Here is a 17051-nt window from a genome sequence, read left to right on the forward strand (position 1 = left end):
ATCGAATCGAACGCCTCCTCACTCTGCGTTCGACCACGAACAAACATCCTTCGCATATGTATGAATATGATCTTCGCTCTTCTGCTGAGCTTGCCAGTTCTCTCCACACCATGCTCTTGCTCTCTTCCCAGCACGGATACAACCTAGGAAATCTGTTCCAAGCTGCGTGCGATCTTCCAACATCTACACACATAGAAAACCACCTACCGCCGTACATACCAGCAACAGCATGGGAGGAGGTGGACATGTGTCCGTGCTGAGAAATTTACTCACCACCTATCCCTCTCTGCTCTCAATCTCTCTCTCACGGTGAGCACTCGCTTGTACAGATGTATACGTACACAACATAAGTCTAAGATGGCCGACTTTATTTGATCGAAAACAATCGCGAAGTGCGGACGCAACTTGAGTGCGATCCTCCTCAGGCAAAGCCTGACAGTAGAAAAACCACCCAAGTAGAGAGAGCAACTCGCACTAGAACTCCAAACCCGTACGGTCTCGAATCGTCAACCCGCCCAGAGCAAGTGTTCAAGTCTCGTTTTTCTATTATCGATTGCATTCGCGTTACAACTGGATTCTAGAATTAAGTTAGAAGATTAATCGACCGATCGTGAGTGTAGATTGCTTGTTTTCTTTTACGGACTGTGTAAAATTAGGCTATCTAGGCGATCATTGGGAATTGTGTTCAACGAAACCGTGTGACTGAATCGAAAAGTTCAAAGTGGATTTTGTAGTTTGATGGTTTGATTCGACCGAACTTCTCTGCCGAACCATACACGCTAGTGCAACAGGGCAAGGGAATACCCAACGATCAACCAGGAAAGAAAACGAGAAATAAGATGTCATGAAACATCATTTTGGCGGAGTTTGGCGTACATCTACACCGGGCTGGTGAAAAGTCGGCCTACAGTATTTCAACTAGAGGTGAAGAGTTTCGTTCCTGGAAGAGTGCGGTGATCCGAGAAGGATGTTGTAAATCCCGCACATGCTGATCCTCGTATGTCAGTAGGAAAAACAAACCCAACAGAAGTAGCGTGAAGTGAATTGTACGGCAGCATAATAGGGTGAAGAGAAGTTCTGTTCCGAGAGTGCAGAAGAGTGTGGCTGAGGAAGTGACGACCGGGAAGGCCTCAAAACTAGAAATAGTGTCAAAGCCGAAGTGAGTGGGAGTATCAGTTCTTTTTCTTTGCTCTTCTACTGGTCCTTATTGATCTATGCTTCTGCTGTTAGGAGAAGTTGGATATGTAAACCGATCCATAGAAAAATATGTTGATTGAGAAGAGAAAAATATCTTAAACCGAAAAGAAAAAAAATCGAAAACAACAACACAGCTGCCAGTTTTGTTCGGAAATGGAGAATCCAATCGAATCGAATGCTACAGTGAATTAATTGATACAGTGAGTCAATCGCAGAATACGAAAACAAATCAAACCTCAGTGGATGCGCGCAGGTTTCGGTATGTTTTAGCCTCGTTAGCTAAAGCTCAATTCTCAAATAAAAAAAAAAGAAGCGAAGTGTGAAGTGTATCAAGCTTCAGCAGCAAAATTATGGTAGTACCAACGATGGATAGCCTACCACGAGTACCTGACACCCATGGAGACACCGTGGACGAGAAAGTGTTTTCCGACCTGTACATTAGGACTAGCTGGTTCGATGCCTCGATCGCGCTGGATCAAATCGAAAAGGTATGTGATGGATTTCGACTCGTTTGTTTGCGGACGTTTAGCTGCTTCCTGTGATATTTTTTTCTGTTGTAAATTTGATTTCCTTGCTGGTTCATTCATTGCTTTTCTCTATGTAGGCTAAGTCGCCCATTTTCGATACTGTTCACATGTTCCTAATTTTTTCTAATGATTGATTGAGTACCTAATATTGTATGAATATTTGTATTTTCAAGAATAAATTAGGATAACTTTTTTTAATCCATTTCACTGAAATTGTTGCACAAATAAAAAACCTTTAATTGCTTACAGATTGTCAACTTTCAAAGTCACGTGAAACATAAAGACCAATGAAATCAAAATCATGCTTGATTACGAAAATCCCCTAATATGCTGGTACGGTTTTGCATTCTGCCGCTGATTGCAAGTCGGTCCAATTTGCGTTTTTGTCAAATCTGTGTTTTTCAGTGGAAGTGGTAGCATCCATAGTTTCATAATACTGGATAAACTCAACAACTTTGTTCTGGAAAAGTTTGGAAAAAACAGACAACCGGGTTGTCCCATTGTATAAGAAGCAATGGTATAAGCTAACTTAAATCGCGTTTTTCCTGGCTTGCTGACGAACTTGTCATGAGCGACAGTATTGGTATAACTTAAAACGCTAAATCACTCTACTTGTCACAGTTTCACATCTGAGCAGTTATAGTTAATTTTCATAAAAAAATATTTACATCTTCGTCAGTTCCTTCACCAATAAATAAGCATCGCATTTCAAAGTATTTCATCGCTAAAAAAATGACTATAATGTAACTAAGTATACAAACTGATGGAGTCGTTCTATCACACTATCTTTATTTAATAAAATTGGCTTTTTGATTTCATTCAAGTACCATTTTTAAAGAGGAACGTGGAAATTCAAACAAATTGGAACGGGGAAATAAGCTGCTAAATTCTGATAATCAACCTCAAATATCGTTTAAAAAAATTAATACAGTTAGATCTCGATTTTGGCAACACGTAGTTTTTGCCTTTTTTTGCGTTCCACATGGTTTATTATACGGAAATCTTCTAATCGGTTTCCTGTTAATCCTTGGGAGTCACCCATAAATTATGTATGGGATTTCAATTGATTATTTCACCCTCCATTGCAAGACACTTACGTTATCTCTCTTCCCCCTTAAATTTTAGTAAGATTTCAACATTTGCAGAAAATCTTTGAATAATAAATTGGGAACACTTATATATAAATTTATCACTTTAATACAAACATAAAAACGGCAAAGATCAAATTATTTTCTGCTAACTATTAAATCTTTATCTACTCCCATTGTAAGAAACTGTAAGATTTTTTTTTTGTATATCGTCATGTTAGGCATGTTTGACGACCTTGAGCCTTAATTTTTTTTAATCTGGTCTTAAATTTAATATATTATATCTGCTCACGATCTTGATGATTCTCTGGATGCGAGAATGAGGCAAACTACTTCCATTTTAAGATTAGATTTTGTTTGTGGATTTGCATAAAAATACTCTAAAAATCAGATATTTGAATGCAATTTATTCATCGAAATTTAGATCTATTTTAAAAGATAAGTTAAAAAAATTAAACTCTGCAAAACACTCCCTACAATGTTAATTATAGATTGTATACTGGGGACGGACTCAGCGTAGTGTTTAGTATCCATACATTTTATGGTAAAGGTCATGAGTTCAAATCTTACCCCAGACAAGTCAAGAGTGATAAAATGTGCTAACCAAAGTACGCCCACGCAAACCAATACCAATATCTAACTTTCGGAAAGGTGAGAGTTGCTCCTATCCGATGATGTTGTTGGTTAGCGTGAGCGAAACTTCAGTTTGCGTGTAAAGGGTCTTAAAAAGTTTGTTTATAAAAGCTTTTGTGCTGTTATCAAATGTTACGCCTGACATGAATTAAACTAACAATTTTTTTTAGACATATCACCGAATTTGTTAAAAATTTCAGCTGATGAACATTTGGCAAAACGTTGATCCTCATTTCAACATTTTTTTTAAAAGGAAACAACTTCTAAACGTTGTTGAAGTACCGGAAGAATCGGGTATTAACCGTGAATCGAAAACAACCGGGAAATAACCAAAAAAAAAAATTTACAAGCTTACAATATTTTGTTGTGCCTTTATTAATCGAATGCTGTTAAAAAACATTCTAAGTATGATGTCTTGAATATTTTTCCTAAAATCTTAAATATTTTTTTTTATTTTCCATGGCACAGGATACCAAAAACTAAGCCCGAGATCTTTTTTTTTTTCCTCTGTTCGGGACCTAACACTACTGCGACCAGTAAATTGATCTATTGTAGTATATCCCGTGTCCTTAGTTTAGTGCATGTCGTATTACTCCATCACTATTGAGAAATGATGAAGTATTCGATTTTTTTACAGTTGCCACTCTTGCATTTATCGCAAGGATCCGAGTCTAATTGAAAGGTCCCGCTATTTATACCCTTCGGAGTGTTGAAACACCCTCCAAAGGCGCGCCCCTTTGTCAGTCAAAATTGGATTCCTTAGCAACAAAATTAAGGTATGACACCGATAATAACCATGCATCAGCACCCTAGTCTTAACCACTTCAAACTAGGGAACAACGAAGAGAAGATTAGGAATCACATAGATGAAGACAACTAACTCATTTTTTTTGCCTTGTTTCAAGATCATCCTCGGTATACAAAGCCGAGTCTTGTCACTATCAACAAGGCATAAAAAGTAACAAAGACTAAGATGTGTTTCTTGGATTACTGAAAAATCCTGTTCCCCTAGTTTGAAGTAGTCAGGACTAGGAATCGGTGGTAGATCTTACATCCCTTAACGTACCACGAAAAGGTGATCTACCCACGCTACGGGGTAAGTCCGAGATCTAAACAATATTAAAAATGTCCCAGAGACTGGCATTTAAAATATTTTCGATAATTTGTTCTCAATCAAAGTCTCACAAATTTAAGATATTTTTGTTAATCCTTGATCTTCAATTTATGTGCATGGAATATTGAAATGTTTTAAATGTATTAATTTACTAATTGTTTCTGGATATCTTTGCAAATTTGTCAAGGATTTACTTAGGATCATTCTAAAAAGTCTTCAGAATTACTTTTACTTTCATGATTGCCCTCAATCTTACACTTAGCACTTTATGAATTTTCCTTATCTCTATAATTTTATTGGAATAATCCTCGGAAATTTCAAGGCATGTCATTTAGAATTTCAGAAATTAATTCTCTCAAAAATTTCCTAGGATTTCCCCTCAGCATTTTTCTTAAAATGCTCTAAAATGATCTCTTGGAATTATCTCGGAATTATCTAGAAACTTCTCTTAGTATTTTCTTGGAAATGTCTTCAGATTCTCTTGGAGCACTACTCAATATTCTTTGGAAATATGCTCAAAATTACTTGCCAAACTCGCCCGGAAAAAACCTCGATATTGAAATTTATGAAATTCTGCTATGAATTTTTTGAGTTATTTATGAATTAGATTTCCATGGAATTCTTATCCATATTTCCTTGCAGCTCTCCTCAAATTGTCACTCTTATTGATTGATTGATCAACATTTAAGAGATTTTCATCCGTAGTTGATCATTAGGCGAAATATCAGAATTGTTCACTTTGAAGAAAAGAGGCTCCGAATTCCATTAGAATTGTTCCGAAAATTCCTTTCGATTTGTTTTAGACTTCCGTGGAGTTATAATCACAATCCCAATAATAGCGTCATCAGAACTACTCACCTTTACTTATCCTCACTATTTTCATGAGATACATCTAAAAATTACCTGAAATTTCTACATACAATCAAAGTGTGTTGTTACTTCGTACGTGAAGTTTACGATTTTCAGAGTTGGAAAGAATTGCTATAATTATATCAACATAAGGCTTCAGTGCGATAATTTATTAGCTCGCGAAAATTCTGAAGAGAATAGATTGAAAGTTCTCTAGCGGAACTTGTGAAAATTGAACAGGAGTGTAAATTGAGCGAAGGGATATGAATGCGACAATGCTAATTTAACGCGCACTTCCTTACCTAGCTCATATATTGATGGATGAGGGGATTTGAGGTATGTCCTCAAATCCATAGGCAAAAGAGTGCGCCTAGCGACGTTTATCACTACCTAAAGCCCCACGTTTCCAAACGATGGTGTGTTATAATGCAACTCTTCTTTACCCAACTATTGTTTTGCTTCTTTCGTCATGTCCAACGTAGTCATCTCAGAGAGAAGCAGTAGGGTGGTACTGCATGCTATACCAGCATCAGCATTGTTGACGGTGACTACCGCTTTGAGTTATTACATTAAATCAAAGTGTGTTGGTACTTCGTACGTGAAGTAACTCTATAAGTAAACTTCTAGTTAAATTCCATCGGGATTCTCCACAAAGTTCCTTTAGAATTATCTCTATATTTCCTCTACATCTATCCTCAAAACTCTTTTTAATTCTCATTATAATTCTCTAGCCAATGCTACATCGTAGCAAAACCCTAACATTTTATTCAAGTCGAAGAGCCATGATTTTTTTTTAATATGAGAATTGTAAAGTATCGCCGAAGATGAACCAGCGTCTGGCTGAAAATCTGCTTACCAAAGACAACCAACCAACATACCAATCAACCAAAATACGCATCATTTAAAGTAAAAACACTCACAAAGCTCACGACCGGCCTTGCCTCATAATCTTAATAATTTTGTCATGCAATCTTCGAACAAAAGTTCAGTCCGAGTATTTAAATTGTTTTCTAAAATTATTTCCATTTGGGTCTAGTGTCCTTCCAAAATTTTACATGTGATTTGTATAAAATTGAAAATTCTGAGACTATTTATGGCCTTTATAAAATGATCTAAATTATAGAGCATAATTGACAATTTGTTGCGATCTAAAAACTTAATAAATTTTCAATTTTTTTAAAATATATGTTGTGTTTTCAGTAGAGGGGAGAAGGTTTTGGTGCAGTTTTCTATTTATTTTTTTGTATGACATCAATCTAGCCGGTATTCCCTTTTTTTACCATGTTAAGCTATTTGTATGAAATCTGGAAAAATATGTTGAGCACTCGAAAAAACCGGGAAAAACCGGGTATTGTATTTCTTAAATTCAGTGGCTACACTGCATATCTATTGAATGTATTAAATATTGGGTAGTTTTTAAACTTCTCGACTAATAAATAGAGATGCCATAATTTAACCAAACAGTTCGGCTTTGAAAGTTTCCTAAAAAAAATACAATATGATTATTACAATGGGGACGACCCTGGTTAATTTATTATAATTAACTTCACACGCTAAGGTTCTGATTCCAATTTCATCTCCAGATAAGTGCAAAGATACCGCCAAAAATGGCAATATTTGTACAATAACAATCAGGAAAAGTGCACATAAATCATTCTTTAGTACCTATCAACATAAACATAAACGTTTAACAAGGTTGTCTTGTCTCCCCGTCTCGATGAGTCTCATCGTCACCCACTGGTCACCATAGTCGGTCGAACTCCAGACGAATCTAGTACCACACTACCGTTCATCTTAGCGACAACGCTCTGATGGGACAACAAAACCCCCCAAGCTCCTTCACGATCCTATCCTTCGACAAAGTACCCCTCTAACCTCGAGTAAGCCGCAAGTATTCGGCCCAACTCCTACTAGAAATTAGTTAATTTTGACACAAACAATGAACAATTAATTATCGGCTCCGTAAAATTAACACGATTGAGCCTTCGAAACGAACAAGATAAAAAACAATTCTATAAAATGCTGCTAATGGGTCATATACAGTGTATCACGAAATTGTTCGTATAGCTGTCCTTATAGTATCTAAAAGCAGCTGTAAGGGCACACTTTCAATCAATAGATTTCTAATCTTGGCTGCTGGTTGATCAAATATTCCAGATTTTTTGGTACAATTTGTTGGGCTTCATGAAGCCTTAGCAGTAAAGCACAGTATGACCAAGTCGGAGTCGTCGGGTTGGATTTCCAGTCCGGTCTAGGACATTCGTTAATAACTCTACGCTCGCTTAACGAAATACTGTTTTCTTGAAGCAACTGATAGAAAATAGTTTGAGGTTTCTATTGGTACGGTAAAACACAGGTGTATTCAGGCGAAAAGCTGTTCTCATTTTTGCGACATAAAAACGAAAAGAGAAATAAACAGTGCTCATTTCGGACTTTCAATGACAAAATGCATTGGTGTGAATTCAAATGTTTTGATTTAACTAACGGCTGTTCAATAAAAAATGAGAATTTTTTCAGTCATATAGCTAGTAAAAAAAATTTTGTTTTTCAACGAATTCGGTATTTTTTATTAAAAACATAATGTTTATTCTTCAAAAAAATGTCAATGAATATTGGAGATGGGGCCCTGGTCAGCCGTACGATGCAACTTAGTCGCGATGCTCTCACAAGAGCGCTGGACGGCACTGAAATCATTCTCATTTTTCACAACACTTAGTAAAGAGCAGACGGAACGAGGAGCGTAAAAGCCAGAAAAAAGAAGCGGTTTAGTTATTTGTTTGATTCTCTAATTGTTCATACAGTGAACATGCGTTTAAGTTATTTTAGTAAAATTTTAGCTAAAGGTTGAATGAACAAACATATCGTAGTTGCTACAGGCTATCCCCCTGCTTAATCCGATCCCAACTCTACCTAATACTATAAATCATAAATGTATACGATCGACATTTAAGAGCAGGCAGCCCGATATATCCTTAAAAAATGAAAACCACAGAAGAATGCTGAATTATTCATAACAATTGTATAGATATGTATTGTAGTGTATATTGTTGCACAATTTCTAAAATCAACAGCAACATAAAAAAAAATGTATAAAATAGCTTAAAACTAATAGTTGTACGAACTATCCACAGTCAACTCTCTACTACTCGATATTGAAATGACCTGGAAATTAATAAATTAGATGCAAATCTTGAAAAAAAAAGTGCGGATAATTGTCTAAGCAGAGTGACAGGGAGAAGGTAGCCCACAGTTTATGTGCAGCGCATAGCTAATTCAAAATTTAATTATTATACTTTCCATGATCTAAGAAATCAACTTGATAAATTTAATCATTGTCCGATAATTATGTCTAAAATGGTCACGTGGTTTCTTGTTCAGTTATAAGTTTTGCAGTACATTAACTTACATAATTGATACAATTTTAAAGATTAGTTCTTTGTGGTACCAGTGGCACAGCCAGAATTGCTGTCTGGAGAGTGCTTTGTAAAAACTAACATGATTTAAACTCTTTGTAGAACTATCAATAAATCAAGATAAATTTCCAGTGGAAGCTGATAGAAACTTTTTAGAGAGGTGACAAAACAGTTCAAGAGAAGTCGAAAGAAACTTCCGGGGAAAGTTGAAAAAACATTCGAGGAAGCTGACAGAATCTGTCAGAGATAAACCTTCAAGGAAATTCGGAAAAATTCCGGGATAGTCTGAAAGAGCTTTCAGGTCAAGTAGGCAGAAACTTTCAGAGAAAGTTTAAACAATCTTCCAGAGGAAATCGGAAGACACTTTTGGGCAAGTCAGCAATACTGAAGTCGGAAGGAGCTTCCAGGAGAAATCGTAAGAATCTTTCTCTAATAGGCAGAAGAAACCCAGATGATTCGGGAAGTTGCATTTGGAGAAAGACAGTGGCAATTCTAGGGGAAGTCGCAATAATCCTCCAGGAGAAATTGGTGGAATCTTCCAGTGCAAGCTGTAAGAAGTTTCCTAATAAAACTGGAACTAGCCTCGGCAGCAAGCTGGGAGAAACTTCCGGGAAAAATTGAAAGAACTTTCAGCCAGAACAAACTGCCTGAAAATTCGGACAGAACAACTGTAGAAAGTATGAAAAAATTCCGTGTTTTGTATGAAGAACCGTTCAAAAGAAACCGGTAGAAACTTTCTGAGATAGTTCAAAAAAACTTCGGAAGGAAGTCAGAAGACACCAGAAAAACTCGATATTGAAAGGATCATTGAGTTACGGAGGAAAATTTTGGTAATTTTTATGGGAATATTTGTTGAAGCAGTCTGGATTTCCATGAGATCCAGTTGGCTATGTGAAGGAGTGCAAATGTCTTTTTTTTGGCTCAGGAAGTACCATATTTTTGATTTCAAGCATTCTGAAGCACTCCTTAGAACATAATATTTCTACGACCCCTTGTTTGCTTTGACGTCCAGTGTCAGCAGGAAAAATGTGAGATAAAATCTAATCGGTCAGTATGGGGAGGTTTTTCATTAAATAAATGCTCATAAGTTTTTTTTAAATCGTAATAAACCTTTAAATATTGAATTTATTGAATTTTACTGTCATGATGCTAAAATTAAACATTACTGTTTTCAAACACTCTGAATCGCTCCGAGCATTGGGAGGGAGTCTTATCTGGAAATGGATTACCGTATGCTGTTAATTCTAATCTCACAACTTTAGCATAGGGGCCAAATGTTGAAAGTTATGGCGGCCTACGTTCGGACTATTGAATATTTTTATGAACTTATTAATAAATCAGCTCTCTATAGTTTTAAGTTATAAAGCTACTGAAAATATCAAATTCGTACATAATAGGGTATGCGTACTTATTTTAGACCTACTGCTATTATTCGATTATCGGATACTCATAAAAAAAATCAATCTATATATCGTGTTCAAACATCAACATCAGATGCTGCTGACAAATTAATACAATGGATATTTGTGTAAGTATCTAATAATGCATATATGACGATGTCGTAGCATTTTATAATAGGAGAGTTGGACGAAAATGTGACCGGCTAAGTATTTGGTATAGTAAAATACGCTACGAGGAGGAAGGGGTCTCGAGTAACATTTCTGGTTTTATGAGGGTTCAGAAGACTCTGATTTAAACATGTAGAAATCCTCGATTGCGATGTTGCTTGGAGTGTCTACATGCTACTTAATCGAAGTATGTCCTCTTAGAGCATTTCCAGGTCCAATAGTAATACAAAAATCAGACTCGACATCGTCAGATATGCATTAAACTATGCTTTATTCTTTTTTTTTTTTGAGCTAAAATTCGGCCATTGTCGGGAAAACATCAAAATGTCGAATTCGATATTTTTCAACAAATCATAGTTCGAAAATGTCACTTCAAATTCAAATTACGTATGAGACATTAGTAGGAATGTAATTTTGGATAAAAAAAAATCAAAAAGTGTTTAAAATTTAAATAACAAAAAAATACCCTGTTCTATATTTTTTGAATAATTTTCCTCTGAGAGCTTCTTTTTCATGGATCATATTATCAATTCTAACGGTGCATACTAACGGCTGCCATCATGAACGCTATTATGAGAGTTCACAACACTAACCCGTCAACTACTACGAGTTCTACTAAACACCCCTCATGCTCCGTCCTTTCATCGAAAAATTGCATCCGATCTCAAGTCCCTAATCTGACGAAAACTACAAATCCAGCAAAGAAAATCCATCAAAACCTACGGGGTGTTCACAGTAAGCCATCGAGCACTGCCGGTTGCTTGATCGGACCGCCTAGCTAGACCAACCGGCCGGACCGAGACAGAGATATACTCTTGACCTATTTGCAAAAAAAAAACGATCGTTTCGCTTCACAGTGCCACATCGGACAATGCCACACACAACGTTTAACATTTTTGTTTTAGTTTTCAGTTGTTGTTGCTGATGGTTGCTTTCTACCCGCTTCCATGATTCCCTCTGGGGGAATGTAGCGAACGGTGGAAGGGAAATTCCATTTCCCTGAATAGTCACTTCCTGGTAACGCAAATTCCTCAACCGCTCAGGCAGGGGAAAAGTCACGTAATCTTGTTTGTTTGTTTGTTCGTTTGTGTGCCTTGTCTGCGGTTAATTGGGACCACCGACGTTGTCGTCGCTGTGAAACGCAAAAAAAAAAACAAATTTGCTGCCCAAAGCGAAATGTGACAATCGATTAAGTACATCCCTGTGTAAGAATCTCTGGCTGTTTCAGTATCAATGAATAAAAAAAGCAAGCATGGCTCACAACTTGAATGGATTGCGCTGATTTCATGAATGAGCCATCCTATGCCTATCGGTTCGCCTCTATCAGCTTATGGTTGTTATTGTTATTAGCTCTGCTCGACAGTGAGTCTCGCTGCGGCTGATAATTGTATTCCGCTACGAAAACAATGACATTTCGGCAGCACCCTGATGACGGTCTAGAAACGTGCACAGCGTACTGATACCGGTATGGTCATTGGATTGACCGCTGTCGGCACTGCAGTTGACAACACACTACAACCACAGACATTGGAGAGCTGGATCAAGGTGACGAATGACGCGATGCCTAGCTTAGACGAACACTCTCCGCCCTGAAAATGGGACTGGGTGTGGTTGATGAAGAAGGTGACCGATCGGAGTTTTGCATTATCGTTTACGCCGCAGGCACGTCCATCAGTTTCCACTTTTGGCAATGAAACTTAATTGGACCTCCATCGAAGAGACTGTAGTGGATTAATTTCCGTCCAAAGGGAAAAGCAATATCAAGATATATCGGTTGCTTGCTACTGGGCACCACTACGGTACGGCGGCTACTGGAATTGACTGAACGCCTCCGAAACAACAAAATACGATCGAAAATGATTGCATTCAATCGATGCTGACCGTTCAAAGACTGACAGCTACTAACGGACCTTTCAAGAAGTATAGAGTTTAGTCGACCCTCCTGCCTAATGGCGTGAAATGTGCCACGCCGGGTGGTCCCGGCTACATTTAATGTATTGGCACATTTCTCGTTTCCTTTTCCTTCTGATATTTGAGATTTCTTTCCGCGCATCGCCAAGTAATTCAGGTAGCCGTGTGCACAGTTCAAAACTTGTTTCTTCCTACCCCTGATCCTGTCCGAATCATTCCACTCCACGTCGTCCAACAGGCGGTTTGCAGCTTTGATTCCGATGGAAAGAATTACACCGAACAGGCAGCGTATTTGTTTAGATTGTAAAGCTGAAATCTCGAACGGGATCTCTTGAATTCACCGCTCGCGCGTGGAATGAGGTCCGCCGACCAGTAAGATCTGAATCATCGATCGTCGTCGTCGTCGTCATCATCGTCATCTCAGTCAGCAGAGCGGACTCTCGGACGTCACCGTCCATCCAGGGCGACAGTAGTCTGCAGTGTCGACCGTGACTGATACCGCATACAGAGGAAAAGAGATCGAACCGGGCAGAACAAAAATCTCCAATTCCTCCTATTCCCGGCCTTCTCGGAGTTTACAATTCAATTCAGCCGGGACCGACCGTTCGTTTCGCTTTAATTTTTCGCTTTTCTTAATGTTTGTTGTTCTGCTTTTTCTCCCTGCCTCGCATCCCATGTTTGGATCCACAGGAGGTTTCTGCTTTTTGTCCCACACACTTCTCTCTTGCTTTCATTCGGAGAAGATTGAGTTGTAATGGCTAATGGAATAATATCTGTGCTGAGCTCGACGACTTGGGTGAACTGATGACGACGACGACGACGACGACGACGACGGAGCGGCACGGGAAGATTGAAATGGACCGACGGCGATCCCGTTGTTGTTGTTGTTATTGTTGATGATGATGTTCAGGAAGAAGATATCTGCTCTCGTTGATCTTCCCCCGGTGTAGGAGCGTATAGGAGAAATGTCGGTCGGTTTGTGTGGCTCGTGAAAGGAAAACAACAAACCGATTCCGGGTGGGATTCGCGTGCAATGGAGAGGTAAGGCATGTAATATGTGTGTGGCGGCGCGGTTTCACTTCGCTCTAAAGGTCACTACCGAGCGTTGTGCTGCTTGTCGTGTTTGTGCGACAGTAATTACAGCAGATGCTCAAATGTAAATAAAGAGAATGGGACCGATTTGCAACCTGCTTTTAAGGGGTAATTAGCTTTGAAATGTACGATATTTGCATGCTGATTGTTTGAGATGAAATGGACTTTTTGTGTTATGATAAATTGGTGTTATTTGTTATTTTCCGTTAGAAACTCCAGGACGTACTTGAATCTACATTCTAACAAAGTAGATGTGATTTTCATTTTCGCTGTCATACTTTCATTATGATTTCAAACAGTTGTACACGTAAAATAGATAGATGTCTGAAATTCTGGCTGCTACTTGATCAAATATTCAAGGTTTAACGGAAGAGGTTTAGGCTTGAATGGCCTTGTGCATGACATTGTAGCGATTTTAGTGGGCACTCCAAATGGCTACAATTGGACTGGTTTTGGAATTCTCATGTGATTTGAAGTATCGCATAATGGATTTAAACCATAGTCATAAACTGGTTACCTCCCCAGTGTTTTCTCGGAATATGGCCGGATGTGACCAGTGTGGTCCTGGGCACTACAAATAACTACAATAGAATTGATTTTGGAATTCTCATGTCATTTAAGGTATCGTCTTATGGATTTAACCATAATAAAAAAACTGGCCACTTCACCGGGGGTTAGGAACATAGCCGGATGTGGACAGTGTAGTCCTGATTACTTCAAATGACTAACATTGCACTGATTTTTTTTTTTTTTTTTCAAGTGTTGGGTTTTATTTTATTCGTTTCATGTCCGATTTAGTATCATGGCCCAGTTTCCGGAAAAATAGCGAGAAAAAATTAGTTTTTGAATCAAACTTCTCCGATTCGTATGAATTTTTGCGTAATTATTTGTTATGGACAATGATTCACATTTTTGTTAAAATTCGGCCATTTTGGACAACGTAAAATTTTAAATATGGCGCCCATGATTTTTTTTTCAAAGCATTGTTGCATGGAAACGGCATCTCTTCTTGAAATGACGGCTGAGACAAACTTGTAGAGAAAAATAATGTCTTTCTGGAAAAAAAATAAGCAAACAGTGTTTTTTTTAAATAATTTATAGTAAACATTTAAAATAAATATGAAAACTCAAATAGGGTAAAGACGGCTTTGGCACCCATTGAACAAAATTTAAACGTTAATTTCAGTGGATTTTCCCATCAAAACACTTCGCTGAATGTAATCAAACGATTCCTTAGTCTTTCAGCTTCAATCTTATTACATTTTTACAACTGAGGATTCCAGTTATGCCAGAGTTTCCTTTAAATTAAATATACGCACTACAAAATGCGGCTGATTTCTATATGTCGATAATAGAACAACTTGTTAACTTACAGTTCAAATGGAAAGGTTGCCGACGAAAAAGAGGCTACCGACAATAGGCACACTCACCTGAGAAGTTTGAAGCGTTGTAAAATCGCTTTCAATCACGTTTGAACAATTCTGTCGATTGGAATGTGTAAAAAAGCAAAAAGCTGATAAATATAAACAAAAAAACCCGTTATATGTGTGCGTGACGCTGATAAAATGCTAATAGAAACAGGGACACTGCTTAGATTGACGAGAGTACGTAAATTCTCCTATCTCAAAATGTCTTGGTCCGATGTTTTAGATTTTTTTTAAGAAAAGCTTATACAAAAATTTTTAATCTTCAAAATCATAGACACTTGGAAACTTACCGAAATCGTAGAACAAGAACGTTTGGTCAAATGTTTTAACTTTTTGTTAGTACGCTAATTTACAAAATTAGGAATACACCATTTCAAAAACAGCCATAAACTTCAATTATATAGAATTGGTGGTGGACTTAGATTATGTCTAGACTAACATTTGAAAGGGGCGTAAGAGCCAAAATGTAAACAAACCATATTTTGCCACATATAGAGAGAATAGTTCACAAACTTCTCGATAAACACGAAAAAGTAGAAGAAAATATCACTTCAAATCACCAAAAACGTTTCTTCTTACATGGCGTATTTCCAACTTTCAAATCTATGATGAATATGGTTGTTACGCCTTGCACCAGAACAACGAATTATATTGTTTTAATATGCCAAACGTATTGACTCTGTAGTATCTAGTCACGCCCGATTCATTTGAAACGCATCCGATTGATATTTCACGTGTAAACAACGAACAAAAAGAAGACCAAAAAATCTCCGGGCGTAATTCCACTCTCACAAAATTTGCGAACGAAGAACCAAGGCGGAACAACAAACAAAAAATCCCGAGGGTGTACTTCCACGGCGTATCACCAGTGTTGGCAGTTCAAAGGGTGGATGATCTGGGGGGTAACAACATGTATGAAATTATCAGGGCGTATGATGTTTTCTTCTCAATTTCACGACAAAGAAAACTTTTTTTGAGTTTTTAGTGATGCACGATGATAGATTACACTATTAACTATATGTCAAGCTTATAAAATCAACCAGAAAATCGAAAGTCGTCTAATAGGATTAATTTTTAGGTCAACAAAATTCAGAAGCGATTTTCTCGATATGGTCATTTTGGAATTACGCCCTTTTCAAATGTTAGTCTAGATGTATTGGTGCTTGAGTATTTGGCACTAAGGTAGTCTACAATGTACTTTACATTATAGTCGCTATATTCATAGTCTGGCTGATAGAATCTCGGGAACCAATTGAGCTGTCAAATAGCTGAACCAATCGAGCAAGTCACGACCAACAACAGAAAAGAGCCAATCAGCTATTGCGAACAAAACTTCGGAAACCCGTTTCTCGTGACTCAAGGCTCGCCTACGCAAACTAACACCATCTTTGGGTTGGGGAAAGTTATCCGATGATAAAGTAATTTGCGTTCGATTGGCGAAGAAAGAATAATATGGACGAAATACGCGTATACGTAAAAAATTATGCAATTAGGAAGCATCTATAAATTACATCACGCGTCTAGAAGAGGAAGGGTGTTTAAGAAAACGTGGTCAAATGTGAAAAACGAGGGAGGGGGGGGGGGGTTTGTTCAATCTTGACGCCACATCAACATATTTTTTAGTGTTAATTTGGTTTTATAGCATGAGTACATTGCAATAAGTCAAATTTGCTAGAATTCACAACATTTTAACATCGCTGATATGTGAAACGTTTATTCACTTTCAAAATGCACAGATAGCTCACTAGGTTTAAAATTTGTTAAGATGTAATTATAAGGTTTTTGGTCCAATTTCCGTCCTACTAAGCACAACCCACGCTTTACCTCTCTTTCTAGAACGGGATTTAAGAATAAATGAAATGTTTGTATCAAAGATGACTTCTAAATTTATTCCCCTTTCCATAATTACCGTTGAATTTTATAAAGATCCACTCATTGTTGATATATTGTTAAAAATCTAACACTGCTTTTTGATTCCAAAAAAAATTAGAAAAAATAGTGTAAATATTCACACAATAGGTTGTAATAGGCTGTGTGTTCTAGCTTTTTAACTAACGCAACGATTACGATGAAGTAGCGCTCTACCCTACCATGAATTCGACAATTTAGAATAACAAAGAGGGAAGTTCCTTGAACTAGTTGGAGAAAACCTAAGAAACATTAAGAGTTTCGTGAGCCAGTAATTCGTAAAAAAAACGTAAAACTGTCGTAAGATCCATGAATCAGCCAGAC

At 37.4% G+C, this 17051-nt stretch overlaps 1 protein-coding gene across 1 annotated transcript in view; it reads left to right on the forward strand.

Moving 5' to 3' along the window:
• Window positions 1-372: 372 nt before the first annotated feature.
• The window catches only part of ptc (protein patched), an 80208-nt gene continuing 63529 nt past the window's right edge, over window positions 373-17051 (forward strand). Inside the window, exon 1 of the mRNA XM_065235702.1 lies at window positions 373-1685. Coding sequence (XP_065091774.1) covers window positions 1548-1685 — 138 coding nt within the window. The 5' untranslated portion in view covers window positions 373-1547. The remainder of the gene's footprint in view (window positions 1686-17051) is intronic.

The sequence above is a fragment of the Ochlerotatus camptorhynchus genome, unplaced genomic scaffold (genome assembly GCF_037179485.1).
Source record: "Ochlerotatus camptorhynchus isolate MF236.1 unplaced genomic scaffold, CSIRO-AGI_Acam_v1.1 ptg000503l, whole genome shotgun sequence".
NCBI classification, from domain to species: Eukaryota; Metazoa; Arthropoda; class Insecta; order Diptera; family Culicidae; genus Ochlerotatus; species Ochlerotatus camptorhynchus.